The sequence below is a fragment of the Malaclemys terrapin genome, chromosome 8, assembly GCF_027887155.1.
Source record: "Malaclemys terrapin pileata isolate rMalTer1 chromosome 8, rMalTer1.hap1, whole genome shotgun sequence".
NCBI classification, from domain to species: Eukaryota; Metazoa; Chordata; order Testudines; family Emydidae; genus Malaclemys; species Malaclemys terrapin.
The window spans coordinates 12,133,550-12,153,475 of record NC_071512.1 but is presented as its reverse complement, the minus strand read 5'-3'; the positions used below and the strand labels follow the sequence as shown (position 1 = coordinate 12,153,475).

Sequence of the window (19,926 nt, the reverse complement as noted above, 5' to 3'; positions counted from 1 at the left end):
CACCACTGCAATCCTCAGAGCCCAGTCCCGCATGGCTCCCTCCGCTTCCCCTTGGTTTGGTGGGGGGAGTGTGAGCCAGGGGACGAGCAAAAGGGCTGGTGGATTTGCTGCTGCACCGCGTCATTAGCTATTGCTTCCCCCAGTGCTGAGGTGGGATTTGGCCCTTAAACATCAGACATAGCAACACTATATAAGTGACAGAGAGTAACTAGCCGGTTGAGGAACAGTGATATCTCTTATGAATAGAAAGAGCTGCAAGCCTCCGTGGTGTTTATGCAACTGCAATGGTTTTAATACTTTAAAGGGAGCTATTTAAAAGCAATCCTTTGAGCTTGAAATGAGATCTCACCATATTTCTTTAAATCTCCAGCATTGACTCACTTCTTTTTTGATGGCACTGGGTGGATCTGCTTATTCACCCTGCCAGATGGAGATATTGTGTCATAATGGCAACTGCTTTCAAAGAACGGAAGGGCAGCGAAAGGAGTCAAATAGACTTGGCAGCATCAAAAAGAATTCAGATTCTCTGAGACTTCATCCTCTTAGCACAGGCATCACACGTTAGCTGTGAGAACCTTTGGATTGAACGGATTTGAATTAAAGGTCACCTGAAATGGAACACAGAGTTTTATTGTCTCGTGTGCTAACAACTCACAGTTTATAAGTCTCCATAAGATTTCCACTGGAGTGTTTGTCAGTGCCGCCATAGCTCTTGCAGAACAGCTCTGCGGAAAGGAAAAGGAATGTGCAGACGGTGCCTTTATTGAAGGATTTAAGGGATGAATAAGCAGCAGATTCACACGTAGAGGTAAATAAGCGTTGTATCCTCTGCTCTCATCAGAGGAACAAAGGCCTGTGTTTGCAAAGCCCTTATGTTTATGTAACGTATTTTTGATCAGTACCTGTTTATACAGGTGAAATCTAACCATCTTTGTCACCACTATAATTTTGTGACAGCTTTACAGAGAGAAAATCTTTTTGTTATAGTACTTAGGCCCAGGTCTTCTAAGGTGCCTAGCTCCCATTGATTGAAATGAAGATCAGGACCTTAGCGCTAGCTCCTGAGGATAGGAATGAGATAGTTAAGGTGTGCGCAAGTCAGTTACAGCTGCAGCATTAGAAGAAGCTCATTTCAGAGGCTTCTGGTGTTAGCTTGTGGCCAGTTTGACTGGGTTTCACTGACCTGGCAGAGTAAGACACTGGAAGATGAATTGTGCCTGGAGAAGAACTCCTTTGTCTCGAACAAGCCAGGGGGTGTGGGGGGAGGAGGAGGCCTTCTCAGTTTCATTGCTCTTCTCTCCTGATGTGTGGAAACAGGATCACATTTTAATAAATGGAGACTTCTTGTCCACAAATGTGTACATAGTTACTGCAGTTACATGTGCAAATGGAGCAAACGTTCATGCAGATTGTAAGCTAGTCACCTAACTAGGCATGTGCACCCCTGTCTGTGGAATTTGCATGTGCCCCCAGGCTCCATACTTCTAGAGAATTTACCCCACACAAGCTGGCAGTTGAATCATCAGCCTAATGTTAGGTAACAAAGGGGATGGTTTGGGAGGAACTTGTTTCCCCCTGGCTGATATTGCTTCAGGCACATCACTATCTTCTTGTTTTTACTTTTAAAAAATCGTGGGCCAAATCAAATCAGCATAGCTCCATAAAGCCAATGCCAGTTCACACTAGCTGAGGATACAGTCCTGTCTGAGCAGTTTTCCAACTTTCTGTTCAGGGGAAATCATGACTTCATAGTGGTTCTTGTGGCTAGACCTGAGAATGTGCCAAAAAGAGTGCTGTATCCTCTTGGCATTTTCTTGTTTATGTTGCTGAACCAAAGAACAAAGTATAAGGAAACATACTGATTACATATCCCGAAGGTACTGCAATTCCTGAGAATGCTGTGCACTCCAACTTGCCAGATGGATTCAAGACCCCACAGCAGGTCAAAACAGGGACTGGTGAAGCATTGGACCCTTATTGGCAGAGATTGTCAGTGCTCCTCTGGGAGAGGCCCTGTTGCCAGTTCTCCATAGATTGGCAGCAGTTCGGCCTTCTGAAGACAGCATCTCTTGATACTACTGTCCTTTAACCTTCCTTCTTTGGGAAAGTGATTTTGAAGGTTACAGGCAAGCAGCTGTGGTGTCATCTGCCATTTAGGTAGTTCCTTAACCCTTTTCAGTTTGGTTTTGGTTTGGGTATAGAATAAAAACCTCACTGATTTCATTAGTAAGTGGTAGTTGCTGGCAGTGGACAAAGATCAGGTGCCAAGAGACAGACCTGCTGCATGGATAAGAGGCCAGTGTCTTTGCAGATTCTGCATCAAGCCAAACCCAGAATGCTAGGGAAAAATGAAGACCATTTGATCACTAAAGATTAACATCCATTTACTGAAGAACCACAGCTATTTGTGAAAATGTATTTCCCAAGTCTGCAGTAGATACGTCAGTTAGTCCTGTTCTGGTCAAATAGGGAACCATTCAGTGTTGAAAACTTAAAAAACATTTTTTGGGGGAAATGGAAATGAGTCCGACGTGTACTGTCCAAGATCCTAGCTGTGATGGTCTTCCCTCTGCATCAGTACTGAACCAATGCCCCAGCATCGTGCTAGGGCAGTTGTGATGCTGCAGATCCCCTCTTCCAGATGAGACCTAAAGCTGAGGTCCAGACCACTTGTGGTCACTGAAGATCCCATGGAGCGTTTTGTAAGAATACAGCCATGTCAAAACTGTTGCCCTCGCTGTATTTCAACTTTGGTAATTACATTCTCTCTCCCTAAGTGCCCCCCTCAAGTTCTGCTGGATACTGCGTTTTCATCACCTTCTGCCCTAACTCTGTTGTGTAGCATTGCTGTGAGCTGTTAAGCAGCTATAGCATTCCACAGCTAGAGGTGGCTGGAGTTCATTGGTGAAGAAATATTCCCTATCTCTCTACTACATAAGAGAGTCTGAAGACATATTAACAGGTCAAAATCATCTCTGGTGCAACTCCATTGGCTTCTCTGGACTTACATCTAGGGATGGACTTGGCCCATTGCCTCCAAAGTACTTGGAGATACTTGGATGAAAGGTGCTCTACCAGGGGTGGCCAAACTTACTGACCCTCTGAGCCGCATACGATAATCTTCAGAGGCTCGAGAGCCAGGCGTACCTGCCAGGGCTTGGGGCTTCTGCCCGGTGGCAGGGTGGTGCAGCTAGAGGCTTCAGCCCTGTGGGAAGCGCCGGCCTGGGCTTGGCCTTCAGCAAGAGCGGGGCTGAAGCCCCTAGACCCCTCCTCCCTGTTGGGCAGAATCCCCCGGCCCCACCATCCCGCTGCAGGGCAGAAGCCCCGAGTCCCCTGTCCTTCCAGTCCGATAGGTGGAGAGTGGGGTGGGGGGGCTCCGCGAGCCGCACTTTAACTGCAGTTTGATCACCCCTGTGCTATACAGTAACATTATCACTATGTTCTGTTACTGTCATAAGTATTGTGAGATCCAGTGTGCTACCCTAGCCTGCAATGCTTCAGCTCATTCAGCTTGTCAGACTGCTGCGTCATTCCATTGGCATTCTGTGCTCATGAATGATTTGATGGATCAATATGTTTTTTATTGTCCGTTTATGCAAGGTCCTTTGGTAGCTGCTGTGGAACAGGTACCTTTCATTGTTGCCTTGTCAGCTGAGCTTGCTAATTATTTTCTATTTGCATTTGGGGCACAGTCTCTGACAACTGCTGCTTGCCATCTGTCAAAGGAGAAATCCAGGACGAGTGTCATTCGATTTGTTTTATTTCTAAGGTAGTGCAGATAATCTTTCCTGTGTAAAGGGCGCTCTGTAGGCTGTTGTTTTGGCAAAAGCCACAGGCACTTGACTAATGATATTAATACTGTTTGTGACGTAAATAGTCAGGGAGGAAGGCAACACTGATGCATCCATTATTTTTTTTTAGTTTGAATGGTTCACTAGAGCCAGTTCTGGGTGTCCACTTTTGTTACGGTACAGTAGCTATTGATGCACATAACAGCACAAAGGATCTTCCCAATGATTTGGTTTAAAGTGCCCCCAGATGTTACTCCAATAAAGATATGATTGACTACATCAGTAGCTAGATAGCTCAATGTAGTAAAATAACCATTTTGGCAACCAGACAAGAAAACTCAATCAAGGTAACTTACAGCTGGCAAAGGTGTCCAACCTTAAAGTTCCGTTAGAGTCAGGAAAGTGACTCCATTGAATGACATTGTATCACTTTGTTGAATATATTCTGTCCCAGTGACTTTCACAGCAAGTGTACGAAGCTTAAGAACCAAAGGAAGATATGCTGGCTCTACCAAAAAAATCTGGCGTCTGATGATCAAGCTGGTATCTCTGCCCCTCATAGCATCAGCAGAAATAAAGATTCTGTATTCAGAACTTCGCTGGCACTTCTGTCAGTGTATTAGGCAAAAAGACTCCCGCTCACTCTGCAGTAGCAACAGTGGTAGCCATCAAAACATCACCATTTACCAGTGGCTACCACACAGTGTTATCTGGTGTACTGGTGTTGTTTCTCAGTGTTGGTATAGGGAAATACCATGGTGTCTTAGTTAGCAGTGCTATGTGGTAACTATAGGTAAATACTCACTTTTTAGTGGAATTTGCTTTTTTTGATACACATTAACACAATTAGAAATCAGGTATCCACATATTTAAATCTGTTAAGAGGGGGAGACATGGATTCAAACATGATTTGGATTAAGTATCAGAGGGGTAGCCGTGTTAGTCGGGATCTGTAAAAGCAGCAGAGTCCTGTGGCACCTTATAGACTAACAGATGTATAGGAGCATGAGCTTTCGTGGGTGAATACCCACTTCTTCAGATGCATGTATCCGAAGACATGGGTATTCACCTACGAAAGCTCATGCTCCTATACGTCTGTTAGTCTGTAAAGTGCCACAGGACTCTTTGGTGATTTGGATTGTGGTTCAAATAGGCCCAGTAATCTCAATCTAATGCCTAGTGGGCATTTGTCCACATCCCATGATGTCCAAACTCAGAGCTAGATAAGTTCCGTGCTCTCTTTCCACCCTGAATGTGACCCACTGTTGGGTACTGTGGCACAACTGGCAGCCCCTCCTCATCAGAGATGTCTGCATAGAATTAATAGCAGACGTGCGAAAGGTCAGGAGGGAGGTGATCCAAAGCTGAGTGAAGTCACTGCAAATCTTTCCACTGATTTTAATGGGCTTTGGGAGAGCTGTGTGAGAGGTTAACTTGGACACCACTTGCCTGCTCTATGCCTGGGTCTAGTTAGTCTCTTGCTTTCATAAGCACCGGCAAATTTATAAACAAAGTCAAGGGGAAATATCTAAAAACAGCAATGTTGAAAGCTCATGTGCTCTGTAACTTAATAACAGGGCAGGAAGCCAAGACCGATGGGACAAAGAGAAAAAACAATAACGTTTTTGCAGTTTAAATACAACGGGAATTTGTATTTTTGAAAATTAAAACTTACCCGAAACCTTACCAAAAATGTGCAACATCCTGTATTTTTGTCATCAGCCTTCAGGAAATATCAGACATTTTAATGTGGTCATTCGTGCTGGAACTGCTCACTCCACTCCCCCCACCCCCAGAATAATGTTATATAAACTGCTAAATGTTGTGTCTACAGTAATAAGCCCCTCAGAATGGCTCGTTATTGCCGTTTAACTGGTCATTAGCAGCTGAAATAGACTGATTTCGCATGGATTATGGCTTAAATAATTACCTGACACTCTGAGCCATTAAAAAATAGTTAATGAATAGAGGAGGGTTGGGGAGGAGAATGTGCTGAAATGCGTACAGCCCACATGTTAGCTGGGAAATGGGTTGGCTTCAATGGAAACTCATAATTTAGGTTTTGCTGCCTGTAGAATCCAGACAGAATAATTTAACTATGAGGGAATTTAGCAAAATTGTTTAAAATTCTAATTTAAAATAACTTTGGACAGCAAGTTAATTCCTGTACCGATTTTAATGTTCATTTTCACATTGTCTGTTCTAAATAAGCTAGGGTTCCATTTTCTTTTCTTCTTTTTTTTTCCCTTCTTTTTTTCTAATGCTAACTAGAGGGAGTGGAATTTCAATAGGAGCTGCTTACTTATTAATGAAGGCCCTGTGCTCCAGGAGCATTAGAAGCTCCCTAGATTCCTGTTTTACTCATGGACTGTGACCCCCTCTCTAGACTTCAGATAAAATCAGCAAGACCGTTTTTAGAGTTAACAAAAAGGAAACTAAGGTAATTTAGAGAGAGAAATTACAATAAGAAATAAATTAATTCTCTGTCGGGAGAGGCTCATTTACCCAGCTACAGTCATTTGTCCATAGTATTGGACCATAGTGTTGACAAGAACAGTATTGTCTATTTTATTGGATGAAGCTTATTTTTAGAATAACCAACAGAAAGGCCTGGTTTATGTGGGGGGCATCAGAAGGGCCGTAGGGATGAGACTGAAAGGAACCAAGTGGAGGTAGCAGTTTAATGAAGTTTCTTGTGCTTGAAATTATGGTGACCAGCCGTACACACATGAGATTTGGGAAATATACTCATTTCTCAGTATGGGTGTCTGCTCTTTGTACAGTGTCAAGTTCTTATTGCTTTTCTCTGTCAAGCAGCTGGGTGCCTGGAGTAACGTGCAAAGTCACTTATTGCATTATATACAGTAGGGTGATCCCTACTTGTCGTCCTGTTGCAATGGCCACGTGCCGCTGTAGTCAGTGATGTCTTGTGTACAGTTATTTAACAGGAGTAAGCATGTTTCCTCAGTGTGCCATGATGGGCGTTGAGTGAAATAACCTGGGTTCCCTGCTTTGTCTTTCCTCCAGTGTTCCATGCCCGCCTGCATCACTGCATTCCACGTCACTTGCGCTTTTGACCACAATCTGGACATGCGGACTATTTTAGCGGAGAACGATGAAGTGAAGTTCAAATCCTTCTGCCTTGAGCACAGCAGTGGGGCCACCAAACCTCCAGACGAGGCACGAGCAGAGGCAGACCAAGCCCAGCTGGACTTGGAAAAGGTCACGCTGCGAAAACAGAAGCTCCAGCAGTTGGAAGAGGATTTCTATGAACTTGTAAAGCCCTCCGAGGTAGCCGAGAACCTCGACTTAACTGAGTCGCTGGTGGATTTCGTTTATCAGTACTGGAAGCTGAAGAGGAAAGCGAATTGCAACAAGCCACTGCTGACACCAAAAACAGATGAAGTGGACAACTTGGCTCAGCAAGAACAGGATGTGTTGTACCGACGCTTAAAGCTCTTCACACATCTCAGGCAAGACTTAGAGAGGGTGAGTACAACTTCTGGTTTAAGGACCTACTCTGTTGTTCTGCCAGAGCTTCTTTAATATGGGCCAGTGTATGCTGGAAGAAGTTGTCTTCATGTCTGTTGACCTAGTTAGACTTCCTTGACAGTCACTTCCCTTCCACAGTTTATGGCCACGAAAAAGGCCTCGCTTACACTTCTGCTCTGATCTGCCTGTTTGTTATCAGTGACTAGAATTCTGCATAATGCAGCTCATTAGCAGCCCTCCAGTCATCCCTCTTCTTATGTTCCCTATGTTTAAGTATAGGTGTTCCTTTTAAAATATGAACAAAAGGTGTATAGGCTTCTCGGTCCAGTCCATTTCCTAGTGGACATATGCATTCATCACAAAACCACGAGCGCAATTGAGACAGTTCTTGGCAGTCTCAGCAGAGAGGTCAAAGACTGAATGTGCCTGGAGCCCGGACTCTCCTCGCTCCTCCACATGGGGTCCCCCCAGAACAGAGGCGAGGCATGTTGGCAGTGCAGTGCAGCTGAAAACCAACACTGCGGCTACCCATTTTGGGGATGAAAGTCCCAATCCTGCTCTTTGATCTCCAGGGGCGCAGGATTGGACCCAAAATAGAGGTTGTCCAGTGTTGGCAATTCGGCACCTTCCAGCAGCATGACATTCACATTAAAAACAGAAATGTAATTTACATATTGTCTAAAAAACAAAACAATATGGACAGATAAAATGGTAGAAGTGAACTGCAGGGCTGGCGGGACTGAGTGTTTCATGGCTTGGTCCAGCTGTCTCCATAGCGGGAAATGGGCCACCTCCTCTGGGAGATCTCTGAATGGACAGAGCCTTATGACACATGCCACCTGGGGTGTATCACACTAAACTCCGCTGAGGCAGGTTCACTGCACATCAGACCATCCCAGGTCCCCTTCACAGGCTGGTGGGCCCATTGTTTGACCTGCGTGTTCTGTATCTGACGTGAGTTTGTGGAGAGGAAGGAAAACCCTGAGGGCTTCTGCCTGTTGGCTTTTTAAGGAAGAGTCAATGTCAGCTAAGTTACAATAACAAATGATTGTGACTGATCTCTCGCACTTAACGCTGCCTGCTCTCCCCTGGTGCGTCCGCTGCTGGCTCGGCTTGTGTATGCAGGCAGCAAAGGGAAATTTATAAGAGACCTGCTTTCTGAAGCACCATGTTAGCACTCTTAAATTCTTGTAAATTTCATTTTAATGACTGCATACAGGCACGGAGCTGACAGAAATAGTAGGGTCAGCAGAGACGGTATGAGCAGGGGGGCCAGGTGCCGGGAGAGACAAAAATAGGAAGGGGAAGAAGCAGTACAAAATGTGTAGTGAAATGACACAAAATTGGCAGTGGGGAGAGAGAGGGATGCCAAAGCACTGAATGGGTATTGAAAACCACTGTAGCAGGAAGGAATAGTGCCCAGGAAATAGGGTCATAGATTTATGGGAAAGGCCTATTAGAGCATGGGGTCCATGCCCTGAAAGTACAGAATATAGGTCTTCATAGAGGACATCTTAGATGCAATGCAGCTTACACGGCTGTGCCAAATTTAAGGCATGGGTTACGGGAGGCTTATATGGTACTGAGGGGAAGCTGGACAGAGCTAGAGGGAAACTAGGACTTTGTTTCTTCTGCTACGAACCTTCCTTCCTCCCTATATTCCACACTTCTCCTTGCTGGTGTGTGGAAGGACTGCCCACCTACAAAGTGCCATCCCTCTTCTCCTTCAGTCAGTGCAACCATCAGTGCTATCCACTCTGCCTGAATCACTCAGCAAAGGAAACAGCTGAGTTCAGCTGGGGATTAAACAGAGAGCACAGAACACTTGCAGGCCAGCCCTCAGCTGCTGTTTGGCCTGGTCTTTCAGGAGTGAGAGAGAGAAAGGAGCAGGTTGGCAGAGTGGCACAGTTTGTCCTGAGCATTTAAGGGGAGCAGGTGGGATAGGAGGGAAGCAGGAAAAAGCATATTTTAGCTTGTGCTTTGATATTGCCATCTTTCTCAAGCTAAATAGGGATGGAGCTGGTCAGTCCTTGGATGGAAGACCTCCAAGGAAATTCCAGGGTGCAGCAGAAGGTGGTGGGTAGGTGATGCTTCTTGGAGTGGGCCATGGTTGGGAGTGATGTCTTCCTTGTACATCCCTTTATCTACCTCACAAGGCTGTTGTGAGACTTAGTTAGTGTTTGTTTAGTACTTTGAGCTCCTCAGGAGAAAGACCCGATAGAAGAGAAGATTATTAATTATTATTATTTTTAGCATAGGGAATGTGTTAGCCTTGAGCTAACCTCGCTCCTGTCTTGTCCATTCTGGCTTGGTGCATCAGGTGTAGCTCCGTTACTAAGAATTGGATTTTAAATCGGGCACACTCAGAAATATTCTCTGGATGCTATTACTTTCCAGGAACATTGGGACTACAGATAAATCTTTGCCTAACTGATGTGAAAGCCCGATCATCCAGAAACATATTACAGTTTAACGCAGCCTAAACTGAGCTACTTGCTTGTGGAATTTAGACGCCAGCTTTGATCACCCTGGTCTTCCTCTCTGCCTTTATGTGACTTTACAGGATCTGGGGTAGCTTTAGTGGTGCAAATTTGGAGTCATTTGGCTATGGAGTTTCTGAGAGACAGAGGTCCTAAAGAAAGAACCTGAGAATAACATTTTCTACTTCTTGTAATGTTTTTTGCACACACCCGTGGCTCAAACTAGTGCCGTGATCTGCCCCAAACTGATATCACTGAGTCGGGTTCAGTCTTTGCTGGTGCCCAACACCCACTGCTGCTTCAGAGAATTAAGATTTAAAGAGCTACTAGGGGTCCAAGTTAGCTTTGCTAAGTGGCTCGAGCCTTGGGCAGTGTGCTACAGACTCTGCATGTGCCATGAGACTGGTGCCATGGTGAGCAAAGGTGTGCACAGGCATGCTTGATCTCAGATGACATCAGGTAGAGATGTTCTTATGGGTGAGGTTGTTAGACCTTGTCCTTTTTGTAGTGGAGATCCATACAGAAGAATAGAGAGATAGACAAGACTAGGGAGAGTGGGCTAGAGAACCTTGGGGTGTAGACTACATGACCTAGTAGATATTTGCCATCACTTAACAGCTATGATTCTAGCACTTTTAAATTTCCTTTTCAGCAAATTTCCTCTACTGAAATGTCCACTTCTCTGTTCCTGGAACTCTAACAGGACTTTGTTTTTAACCTACTCCAAGTATTGGTCTGTTTAAATCAGCTGCAACAAAAAGCTCTACACTTCCAAGGGGATCAGGTCGGCATCAGAGGTTGGCCGGGGGAGGCAGGAGGGGTGTTGTTTAGTAGTGTAAATAGCAATGTCTAAGCAGAGGCAAATAATGTTTTCTTTCAAAACTACAAAATCATAGAGGAAAGGTACTGCCAAACATTTTGATACACAGGTTGCCAGAGGCAGTTGTTTTCCTCATAAAGAAATTTCAGTTTGATGTTTGCTTCAATCCAGAACAAAAAGAAGGGCACATATTAAAATATACACTATATAAATCACTTCTTTATATTATAAAAAAAAAAAAAAAAAAGACCAGCTTTCCCTCCTACAAAGTAAGTGCTTCCCAGTTGTCCTGAGGTAATTCCAATGCCCCTAGATGTTTAGATAATCATGTATGACTTTGTAGCTTACAAAGGAAGGGATTGGCAGTAAAGCCCATCTCATCTCAATACCAGAAAGATGCAGTCATATTGGAGGGAGTTCAGATAAGAGCCACAGAATTGATGAAACGGCTGATTAAAGAGCTAAATATGTATAGCATGGCTAAGCAGTGAAAGAAAGAGGACTGGAGGACCACCTACAATCTGGGAAGGACACAAACGTGCCAAGGGAGGGAATAATTATTTTGGGGGCTGCAAGGGGATATCACTAGAAATAACAGAATCAAATTTAGAAAGGAAATAGGCTGAATATTGGGAAAATTTCCTGGCAGTGAGATCAATTACACTGAGGAATAGTTTTCCCAAGAGAAATAATGGATGCCTCACTGACTGGGACAAACTGCTAGAAAATGAACTGCGGGTAGCAATCATGCACTTGCAAGGGGATGGACTAGATAATTTAATAGGTCTTCTCCATTTCTGTGGTTCAGTTATCTCCGTCTATCCCTATTTAACAATTTATTTTTAATATTGAAAAAAACATCATGCCATTAGCAAATGGCCATGATTGTCCCCCTGCATTCAGAGCCTTTGAAAAGCATAATTGTTTGAGCACAGGGGCTCGTCTTTAATTACCTCACTTACAAGCAGTTGTTTTGTTTGTCTAGGCTGTTATTTACAATTCAGATCCTGGAAGCTCACTGTCAGTGTGAAAATTCATGGACATTAATTCATTGGTAAAGAGCGAGCAAATGCAGAGCATGGGGCAAATGTAAAGACATGATGTCTCCCCATTACCACGGGCAATGAAGCTTTCAGAAACAGCCCATGACACACAGGACTGCTGTTTATAATTTTGGTAGCCACATTAGAGAAGGTGGGGGGGGTAAAGGTCAGGTTTGATGTGTCACTATTAGAGACACAAAGGCTCCTGAACACTTTAAGTCTAGGTAATCTGTGAGTCATACACAAGGTCTGCTAAGTGATTTGGATAGAGCAGATTGGGAGAAAGAAAAAAAGAAAGAATTTATTGGTGTGTCAATACAAGTTATTGAAAATGTCCGTGTGGCCAATTCTCTTCAATGTCAGTTCCTAGGACCTAACTTTTGTCTCCTAGTTTATTGCCTTCCTCTTGAGCCCCCATCTAGCTGTGGCTTTTGGAAAGTCAGGAGGCTGAGTAAACACTCACTGTAAAGTCAGATTAGATTCCATTAGCATTTTCTGTTTTACAGCCGAGACAATACATTTACTCTAAAAATTATTGACCCTCTTTCCCCCCTTCCCCCCCCCCCAAAGACACAGCCATGGAGACAGTGTCAGACTGTCACTCCAACCACAGATACTTCAGGCTGACAAAAACTGCAGTGCTTACATTCAGCACAAGACAAATGTTAGCTGGTATCACTTGGCAACTGCACCATCTTTGCAGGCTGCCGAGGGAATTTTGATCAGTAACCTCTGCATGTGCATCTGACATTTAACCAGCGGCACAGAAGTTCAGAGGAGCAGCTTACACATTAGGGACCAAATCCTGCCCTCACCAGTGGAGCAATGGAAAACAGAGAGGATGCCTGCTGCATTTTTTGCTCCAGGGATGCTGCCGGTCAGGGCTGGCTGAGAGGTGTCCTTTGCTGAGCAGGAGCAAGATGTGCACCCATTGTTTGCTAGTTAGTGGTTTGCAGCTGATGGCAACTTGTATGGGGGTGAGCATGCCACCAGACTCACAGACCCAGCCCTTGTGGGGACCTGAGCTGTGGGGCTGTGTGGCCAGCTTTCTGTGTCTCTCATTAGAGGGCAGGATTGAACCTGGCACTGGTAAAGATATCAGAGCAAATTCAACTTTGAGTTCCCCACATGCATGTCCATTGAGCTCATCCATTGTAAATGGATAGGTCTTGAGTGGGCTGAGACAGAATAGTAATGAGAGCAGAGCTTGGCTCATCAGTGACTGGAAGAACCAGGAAATCAGGTGGGCTCAGGAACGCATCAGAGCTGCGCCTCTGTTTACCTTACTCAGTGTCACTGACAGAGCGTGACAAAAGGCTTGAACCATAAACAAAGTCTTGTTGGAGAGCAGTTATTTTTTACCCTGCACTGAACTGGAAGAGCAAACAGAGGAGGGCTGCAATTCTTCAGCTTGAGGACTGATCCTGAATTCAGGTGTCAGTCCTGAGCGCTGGAGTCCTGGACATGCACCAGCACAATGACTGTAAGGAAGTAACTTAACACTTGGGTTACTTCTTCCTCCCTCTCCCCTCAGTCTATGGCTGCCTTTGCTTGTGCAGGTTTTTACTTCCCCGTTGAAATTCCTGAAGTGTACAGTACTTAGCGTTTCTCTGGAGAGGGATGGGGAGGTTACAGGTATTCAGGAGAGTGACAGTCCTAGAAGGTTTGGGACAGTTTTGACCTCTTGATGACTAGACTTATTTCTGAAGCTTTGTCATTTGCACACAGAAAGTTTCTCTTGTTTTGAACAAAGTTCTCCGTGTTGGACAAAATACACCGCAACTAAAGGCAAATATTTGACTTCTATGAATAAACAACATATAGGATGGTGCAGTGAGCAAGATTCTAGAGTATATTGGCATAACTTTTGTGATGGGTTCCCCCTGGGATGCCACCTGCTACTGGGGTACGACTGACCCACCAACCTGGGCTCCCTTTACGCTGTACTGCTGTAATAGTCAATTTTATGAGGAGTCCCTGATTTCAGTAGCTTGTTATGCTAGGTGTGCAAATAGTTTTACATGCACAATTCTCAAATAAATGCATATTTTGCTTCTATTATTGTAATGGCGGGTAACTTCCTCACTGCCTAATCCTGCAGCCCAAACTCATGCAAAACTCCTCTTGATTTCAGTAGAACTAGGGTGACCATATTTCCCAAAGGGAAAATAGGACACCCCCTGGGGCTAGCCTAAACCCTCCCTCCTCCCCTGCGTGGGGCTGGCCCGAGGCGCACGCCCAGGGCAACCCCCCCAGTCTGCACGGGGCTGGCGGCGCTGCTCGCTCGAGCCCAGCCTGAGCCCTGCCTCCCCAGGGGGCTGGCCTTACCGCTCCCCACCCCCCCAGGTCCTCCACACCCCACTTTTTGACAAAAGTGGACATTTGTACCACTTGCTGTTGCCAGCTGATGAAGTTGGCAAGAACAAACAGGACAAATGCCCACTTTTGCCAAAAAAGTCGGGATGGCCAGGACAGGGCTTCAAAAAGGGACTATCCCAGCCAAAACAGGACGTATGGTCACCCTAAATAGAACATATGAATCAGAACTGCAGGAGTGAACCCAGGGGAAAACATACCAGATAACCTTTGGATTTGTACAATTTTTAAGGCACGTATGGTCCAGATCCTCAGCGGGTGTCAATAGGCATAGCCCTACTGCAGTCAGTGGAGCTACACTGATTTGCACTAGCTGTCAACCTGGTCTGATAGTTGGATGCGCTCCTCACTTTTTGCCTGCTACGCCTTTACTGTGGTCCTTAAATATCCGCATATAATAAAATCTTTTGCACTTCTGTTGCATTTTTTCATCCACGGATCACAGAGCACTTTACAGACATTAACTCGTTCATTATGTCTGTCACAATAGCCATTGCGTTAAATTAAGCAAATCTGTCGACCACAGTTGTTGTAAAGCTAATTCCCAAAACCAAAACTGGGTAAATTGGTAACGCAAGTTACCCCACCCCACCCTGCTTCCACCCCCATGGGATGTTAGTTACTGAATCCTTTCATTCAGATCAGCAGCATGGCTTAAAGATTGGGCCACAAGTACTGAAAGTTAATCTTGAGTAATTGTACCAGGATTTGGGTCCAGATGGTCAAGTGTAACTTCCTAGTTCCTACATCTCTTGGACACTCTGGACTGAAGCACGGGGAAGCTCTAATGCTGAAGTCCAGACCTTTCTCCTGAATTCAAGTTACTGAACTTTGACTTCAATGGTAAAGGTAAAGGTCAAACTTCCTGATATTTTATGTTCAGGAGAAGAAGGCAAATAAAACCTCAAATAAACCAAAGCCTGAAACATTGTGCACAAAATGCGGATAAAATAGAGTCTGTAAATGTGTTGTAGATTAAAGCAAAGGGTCTGGCAAGCATTCAGTGACCAGCATGTCTGTTCACTGTGCACCCCTTTCTGTTTGGGGTCTTCACTTGCCCAGGAGTGGAGGGAGGAATCCAATTGGATAGTGGCATAACTGCCCCACAGCTTGGGTACAAAAGGAGCAGCGATGTGTGTCTGTTTCCTGGCCATCAGCAGCAATCGGTGTGGGGATCTGTGCATAGGAGCCATTACTGGGTCCCTATGTTGGCCGTGCCCTCTGGACATCCATGGTTCCCATCAGAGAAGGCCTGCAGAGCAACCTCTCCATGGATGCTGGAGGCACAGCCTAATAAGAGCAGACAGTCCACTGCCCCAGAGCATGGGTGGGAGGAAGAAATCCCAGGAAAGTCCCTTTCCCCTAACATTCTCCATGCGGGGGCAGCTGTGATATGGCTGCCTGTTCACAAGGGGAGCAGATAATGCTGCCAGAAGTGTTCCAGACCTCAAAGGGGACAAAAAGGGATTGGGTGTGGAGATAGCTATGGCCTCTTTCCCTCTTGCACGCTGGCTAGTGTCTGGAGGGCTGTACGGGAGAGCACATGCTACACATGTTCTTTGTGTGTAGGATCTGTCACTGGTGAGCAGGCTGCCTCTGTGTCCCTGGATGCATTGTGCCTTCTGGCCTCTGCACACATAATGACTCCAGCTACTGCCACTTACACAGTGCTCCTGGCCCTCTCCCTCCTGCAAGGCTCGGGCTCCCAGAGCCAGAACTGAAGCCTTTTTTCCTCTGTCCCTGTTCTTTGAATATCTTTTTTGCTAGACCAGGAGCCTGTTGATGGCTCCTATCCTGCAGGCCTAACCTACTCAAAATCACTTGGGCATACCAGAATCACAGCATCACGCATCCGAGCATAAGGTGAATGGACAAATGAGGATAAAAAGAAGAGTGTCTTTGTACAGCGCCTAACATGGTGGGGTCCTGGGGCCTGGTTAAGGGTTCCTAGGCACTACGGTAGAACATAATCATAATACTTGGGATTTCTCTGAGCAACAGAGAAGGGACAGCATCTAGAGAGCCACCTTCGTCAGCTGACTCTTCAGTAGCACTGCCAAGCAGCTGGGGCTTTTCTCAGAGTCCACTCAGAAAGTGGAAACTCTTTCTTGTGTTTCTGCAGGTTAGAAATCTCTGCTACATGGTGACGAGGCGGGAGAAAATGAAACACTCCATTTGCAAACTTCAGGAGCAGATCTTCCATCTCCAGATGCAACTGATCAAGAAGGACCTTTATCCAGGTAGGTACTTCTGCTAATGGCTTGGGAGTACTTGTAATCACAGATGCTTCCAGTTCCAACATATACTATGAAACACTCATATCCAAACCGGCGCACGTGGAAGCAAATGCATCACCAGATTAGGTCTTTCCTTCCTTTTTTTATGTTGATAAACATGTGGTTGAGCTATCTTGTGCAAATTATAGATACTTGGGAGCTTATGCCCTGTCCAGGGTAGGCTTGTGGTAGAGCACAGAACTGGGGGTCAGGACCTGGGTTCAAGCCTCTGTTTCACCACAGACTCACTGTGCCACCATGGACAAGTCATTTAGGCCTCAGTTCTGCCCTCTCATAAAAGTCAGTAAGAGTTTCACCCTTTAAGTGAGGGCAGAATCGGGACCTTATCTTCTCTGAGTCTCAGGGAATTTCTGCACTAGAGTTGGAGTTCCAGCTCAAGAAGACATACCCAGGCTAGCTCTGATCGAGCTATGTGCTAAGAACAAAGTGTAACCGTGGCAGCGTGGGGGGGCTACCCACCCCGAGTCTAATCCCATCTGAGACGATAGGTATGTGCTCAGGGCAGCTAGCCCCTCCTGGCGTTCTCACTGCCACTACTACACTCCTGTTGTTAGCACACTAGCTTGATATCTGCTAAAGCTGGAATTTACACCTTATATCTCCAGTGTATACACACCCTCAGTTTCCCCAACTGCAAAATGCGGGGAGGGAGGAAGAGAACGATCCCTCCTCCTCCTTCCTCACTTGCTTTGAAATCGACAGTGATCAAGCACTGTGCATTTTGAGTATTCTGATTATTACTGTTTTATTAAGAACAGGGAAGAGTACATTTCCTACCCTGACTCTGCTGAGAGGCTGAGATGGTAGTTTTCACTGACCCTATACAAAGTAGATCTGTATCACCTCTGGGTAGTAAACGCTAATCATTTTGCTGGATAGTTAAATTAAGACATCAGTCTGGCCTGCAGTGAGATGCTGTGACTGGAGCACATTGTTCCGTTCCAACTCCTCATCCTGTTTGGATGGTGATTACAAATGCTGGGTGCAAGGCTAGAGAGGTTGGTGTTTTTAGTTGTGGCATCTGGCTCGTTGGTGTGTTTTAGTAGCAGTTGCATTGGCTTCTTTTCAGTTGCCTCTGGCTCTGTTAAGAATCAAAGGTTAAGCTGCTGATGGAATGTCTTTTGCTCCTAGATGCCATCTCATTTTAACACTGATTGTCTGTAATTCACTCGGCTATACGTATCTATTAGCGGAGAACATCTTGCACACAGTACGGGAAGCACTTGGCAGCATTTTATTAAATAGCGAATATAGAATTAATTTCTTTCTTTTTTTCTTTGATTATTTTTTTTTAAACATGCAGTGGTTGAGCCCACATCTCATAAATTCCTCTTCCTTTTTTCAATGGCAGTACAAGACTCAAAAACCAAGGCTGCATAACAGTTTTTCCAGAAACAGCATCTGGTTCTTTGGCAGACTCCTCCGCCAGTTGTTGTGTTTGTGGCTTTGGAGTTGCTTCTGAAGCCATCACATGTTTGGGGTTTCTTAGGAACTGTCTGGACTGCACTTTCCCTTACCAAAGTTTCCTTTGACTCAAGTTTTGAGTCTGAGAAAGGTGGTGTTGAAAAGTTTGTGACTTTGATTCCGTGCAAATTTTTCTTGGTAGCCTGACCTGGGCTGCTCTATAGTGACAGTATGGCCTAGTCAGAGATGGGCCCAAGCCACAAAAAGTCTGCTACTGGGTGAGGCTGACCAGCCATGACACTGATTATCTTCAGTGGAAATTTCAGGTGTTCTGCACTTCTCAGAATAGGACCTATCTTTTGGATCCAGATCAAAACTATCCCAAAGTTGTGGGGAAGTTATGCGCTGAGTCTTTGAGTGGGGCCTATTTTACATAGAGGGCCCGATTAGTAGAGGTACTGAGTGTTGAGCACTTGCTGATCCCACTGGGACTAACTCTGATAATCTTTATTGAAAGATACCTTACTCCATAAGTGATCACATGGTAATTAGTGAAGCTACTTGTTGACATCGTGAATAAGAGTAGAAGAATCATAGGGTTAGAAGGGACCACAAAGGTTATCTAGTCCAGTGGTTCTCAACCAGGGGTAAACGTACCCCTCAGGGTACCCAGAGGTCTTCCAGGGGTACATCAACTCATCTAGATATTTGCCTAGTTTTACAACAGGCTACATAAAAAGCATCAGCGAAGTCAGTACAAACTAACTTTTCATACACACAATGACTTGTTTATACTGCTCTATATACTATTCACTGAAATATAAGTACACTATTTATATTCCAGTTTATTTTATAATTATATAGTAAAAATGAGAACATAAGCAGTTTTTCAGTCAGAGTGTGCTGTGACACTTTTGTATTTTTATGTCTGATTTTGTAAGCAAGTAATTTTTAAGTGAGGTGAAACTTGGGGGTGCGCAAGATAGATCAGACTCCTGAGAGGGGTACAGTAGTTGGAGAACCACTGATCTAGTCTAACCCGGTGCCAAGATGCAGGATTTGTCATGTCTAAACCATCCAAGAGAGATGGCTCTCTGGCCTCCTTTTGAAAAGCTCCAGCGAAGGAGCTTCCCCAACCTCCCTAGGTAGTCTGTTCCGTTGTCCTACTGTTCTTACAGTTAGGAAGTTTTTCCAGAGATTTAATCCAGCTTGTTGACTTTATTTTGAGTTGTGGGTCGTAAGCATTCCTCTAAAGTTAGGTGCGCATCTACAAAGTTCAGGGTATTCTGACCAGAAGGGTTGCTTTGAACCTTTACCTACTTTGAAAGTAACAAGATTTCCATGGGACAGCATTTGAAGTCCAGAAATAAGAACTGCTCTGAATGACTTGAAGGAATGAGGAATTTTACTGCTGTAAAATTGTAAGTGTTCAAGCTTGTATCTGAGCAGTATTTATTGTTTGCTTAAAATAAATGGGAATGACTTTCAAATGGACACTTCATCGTGATTTTATTTCCACGGGGGAAATTAAGCCAATCTGAACAGTAAGCCATGAGATGCAGATCTCCACAGCTTTGTTCAGCTAAGGAGAATGAAGGATAGTACCAAAATGAAGCTCTAATAAGTGAGTTGAAGAAATCAGTGATAATAGTTTCCCTCAAGAGAAGTCAAGTGCTTCCCCATGTAGATAGGATGGCTCGTAGTACAGAGAGGATTGGGATGCAGAGTTGTCAGTTTCTGAGACCGTTTGATTATTTGCATATTCTTCTACTGCCTTGGCTCCTACTACACAAGTTAGCACACGGTAGCTCGGACATCTGTATGCTTCCCTGAGACCCCCCCGAGCTCAGCTTTGTTTCTGACAGTAGGACAGCCTTTTGTAGTGTTATGAGCCAAATCAGTAGAGTTGCTTCATGTGGCAGTAACTACTCTCCATTTCATTATGGTACAAGAGAGGCACGGTTTTAAGGTCCAATCCTATAAAATGCTGTTGGCCTCCATAAATTGCTGAGCTGCTGTCGACCTCAATGGCAGTGAAGGATGATCAGCCCCTGGCAGGACCAGGCTCTTGGAAAATTCATTGTTCAGTTTTACGACACGAAATGATTTGCAAGTGGAGGAGAAAATTTGTCTCCTAATATTTCCTCACCAGTATTTCCTCCCCTCTGACACTTGATTTCATTGGCCGACATATCAATAACTTTGGGGGGAAAGCAAGAAATC

General features: G+C 44.9%; 1 protein-coding gene across 1 annotated transcript in view; it reads left to right on the top strand.

Annotated features, from left to right (window-relative positions):
* The window catches only part of JADE2 (jade family PHD finger 2), a 144,788-nt gene that overhangs the window by 111,358 nt on the left and 13,504 nt on the right, over positions 1 to 19,926 (top strand). The window contains exons 9-10 of the mRNA XM_054037395.1: positions 6,819 to 7,280; positions 16,125 to 16,242. Coding sequence (XP_053893370.1) covers positions 6,819 to 7,280; positions 16,125 to 16,242 — 580 coding nt within the window. The remainder of the gene's footprint in view (positions 1 to 6,818; positions 7,281 to 16,124; positions 16,243 to 19,926) is intronic.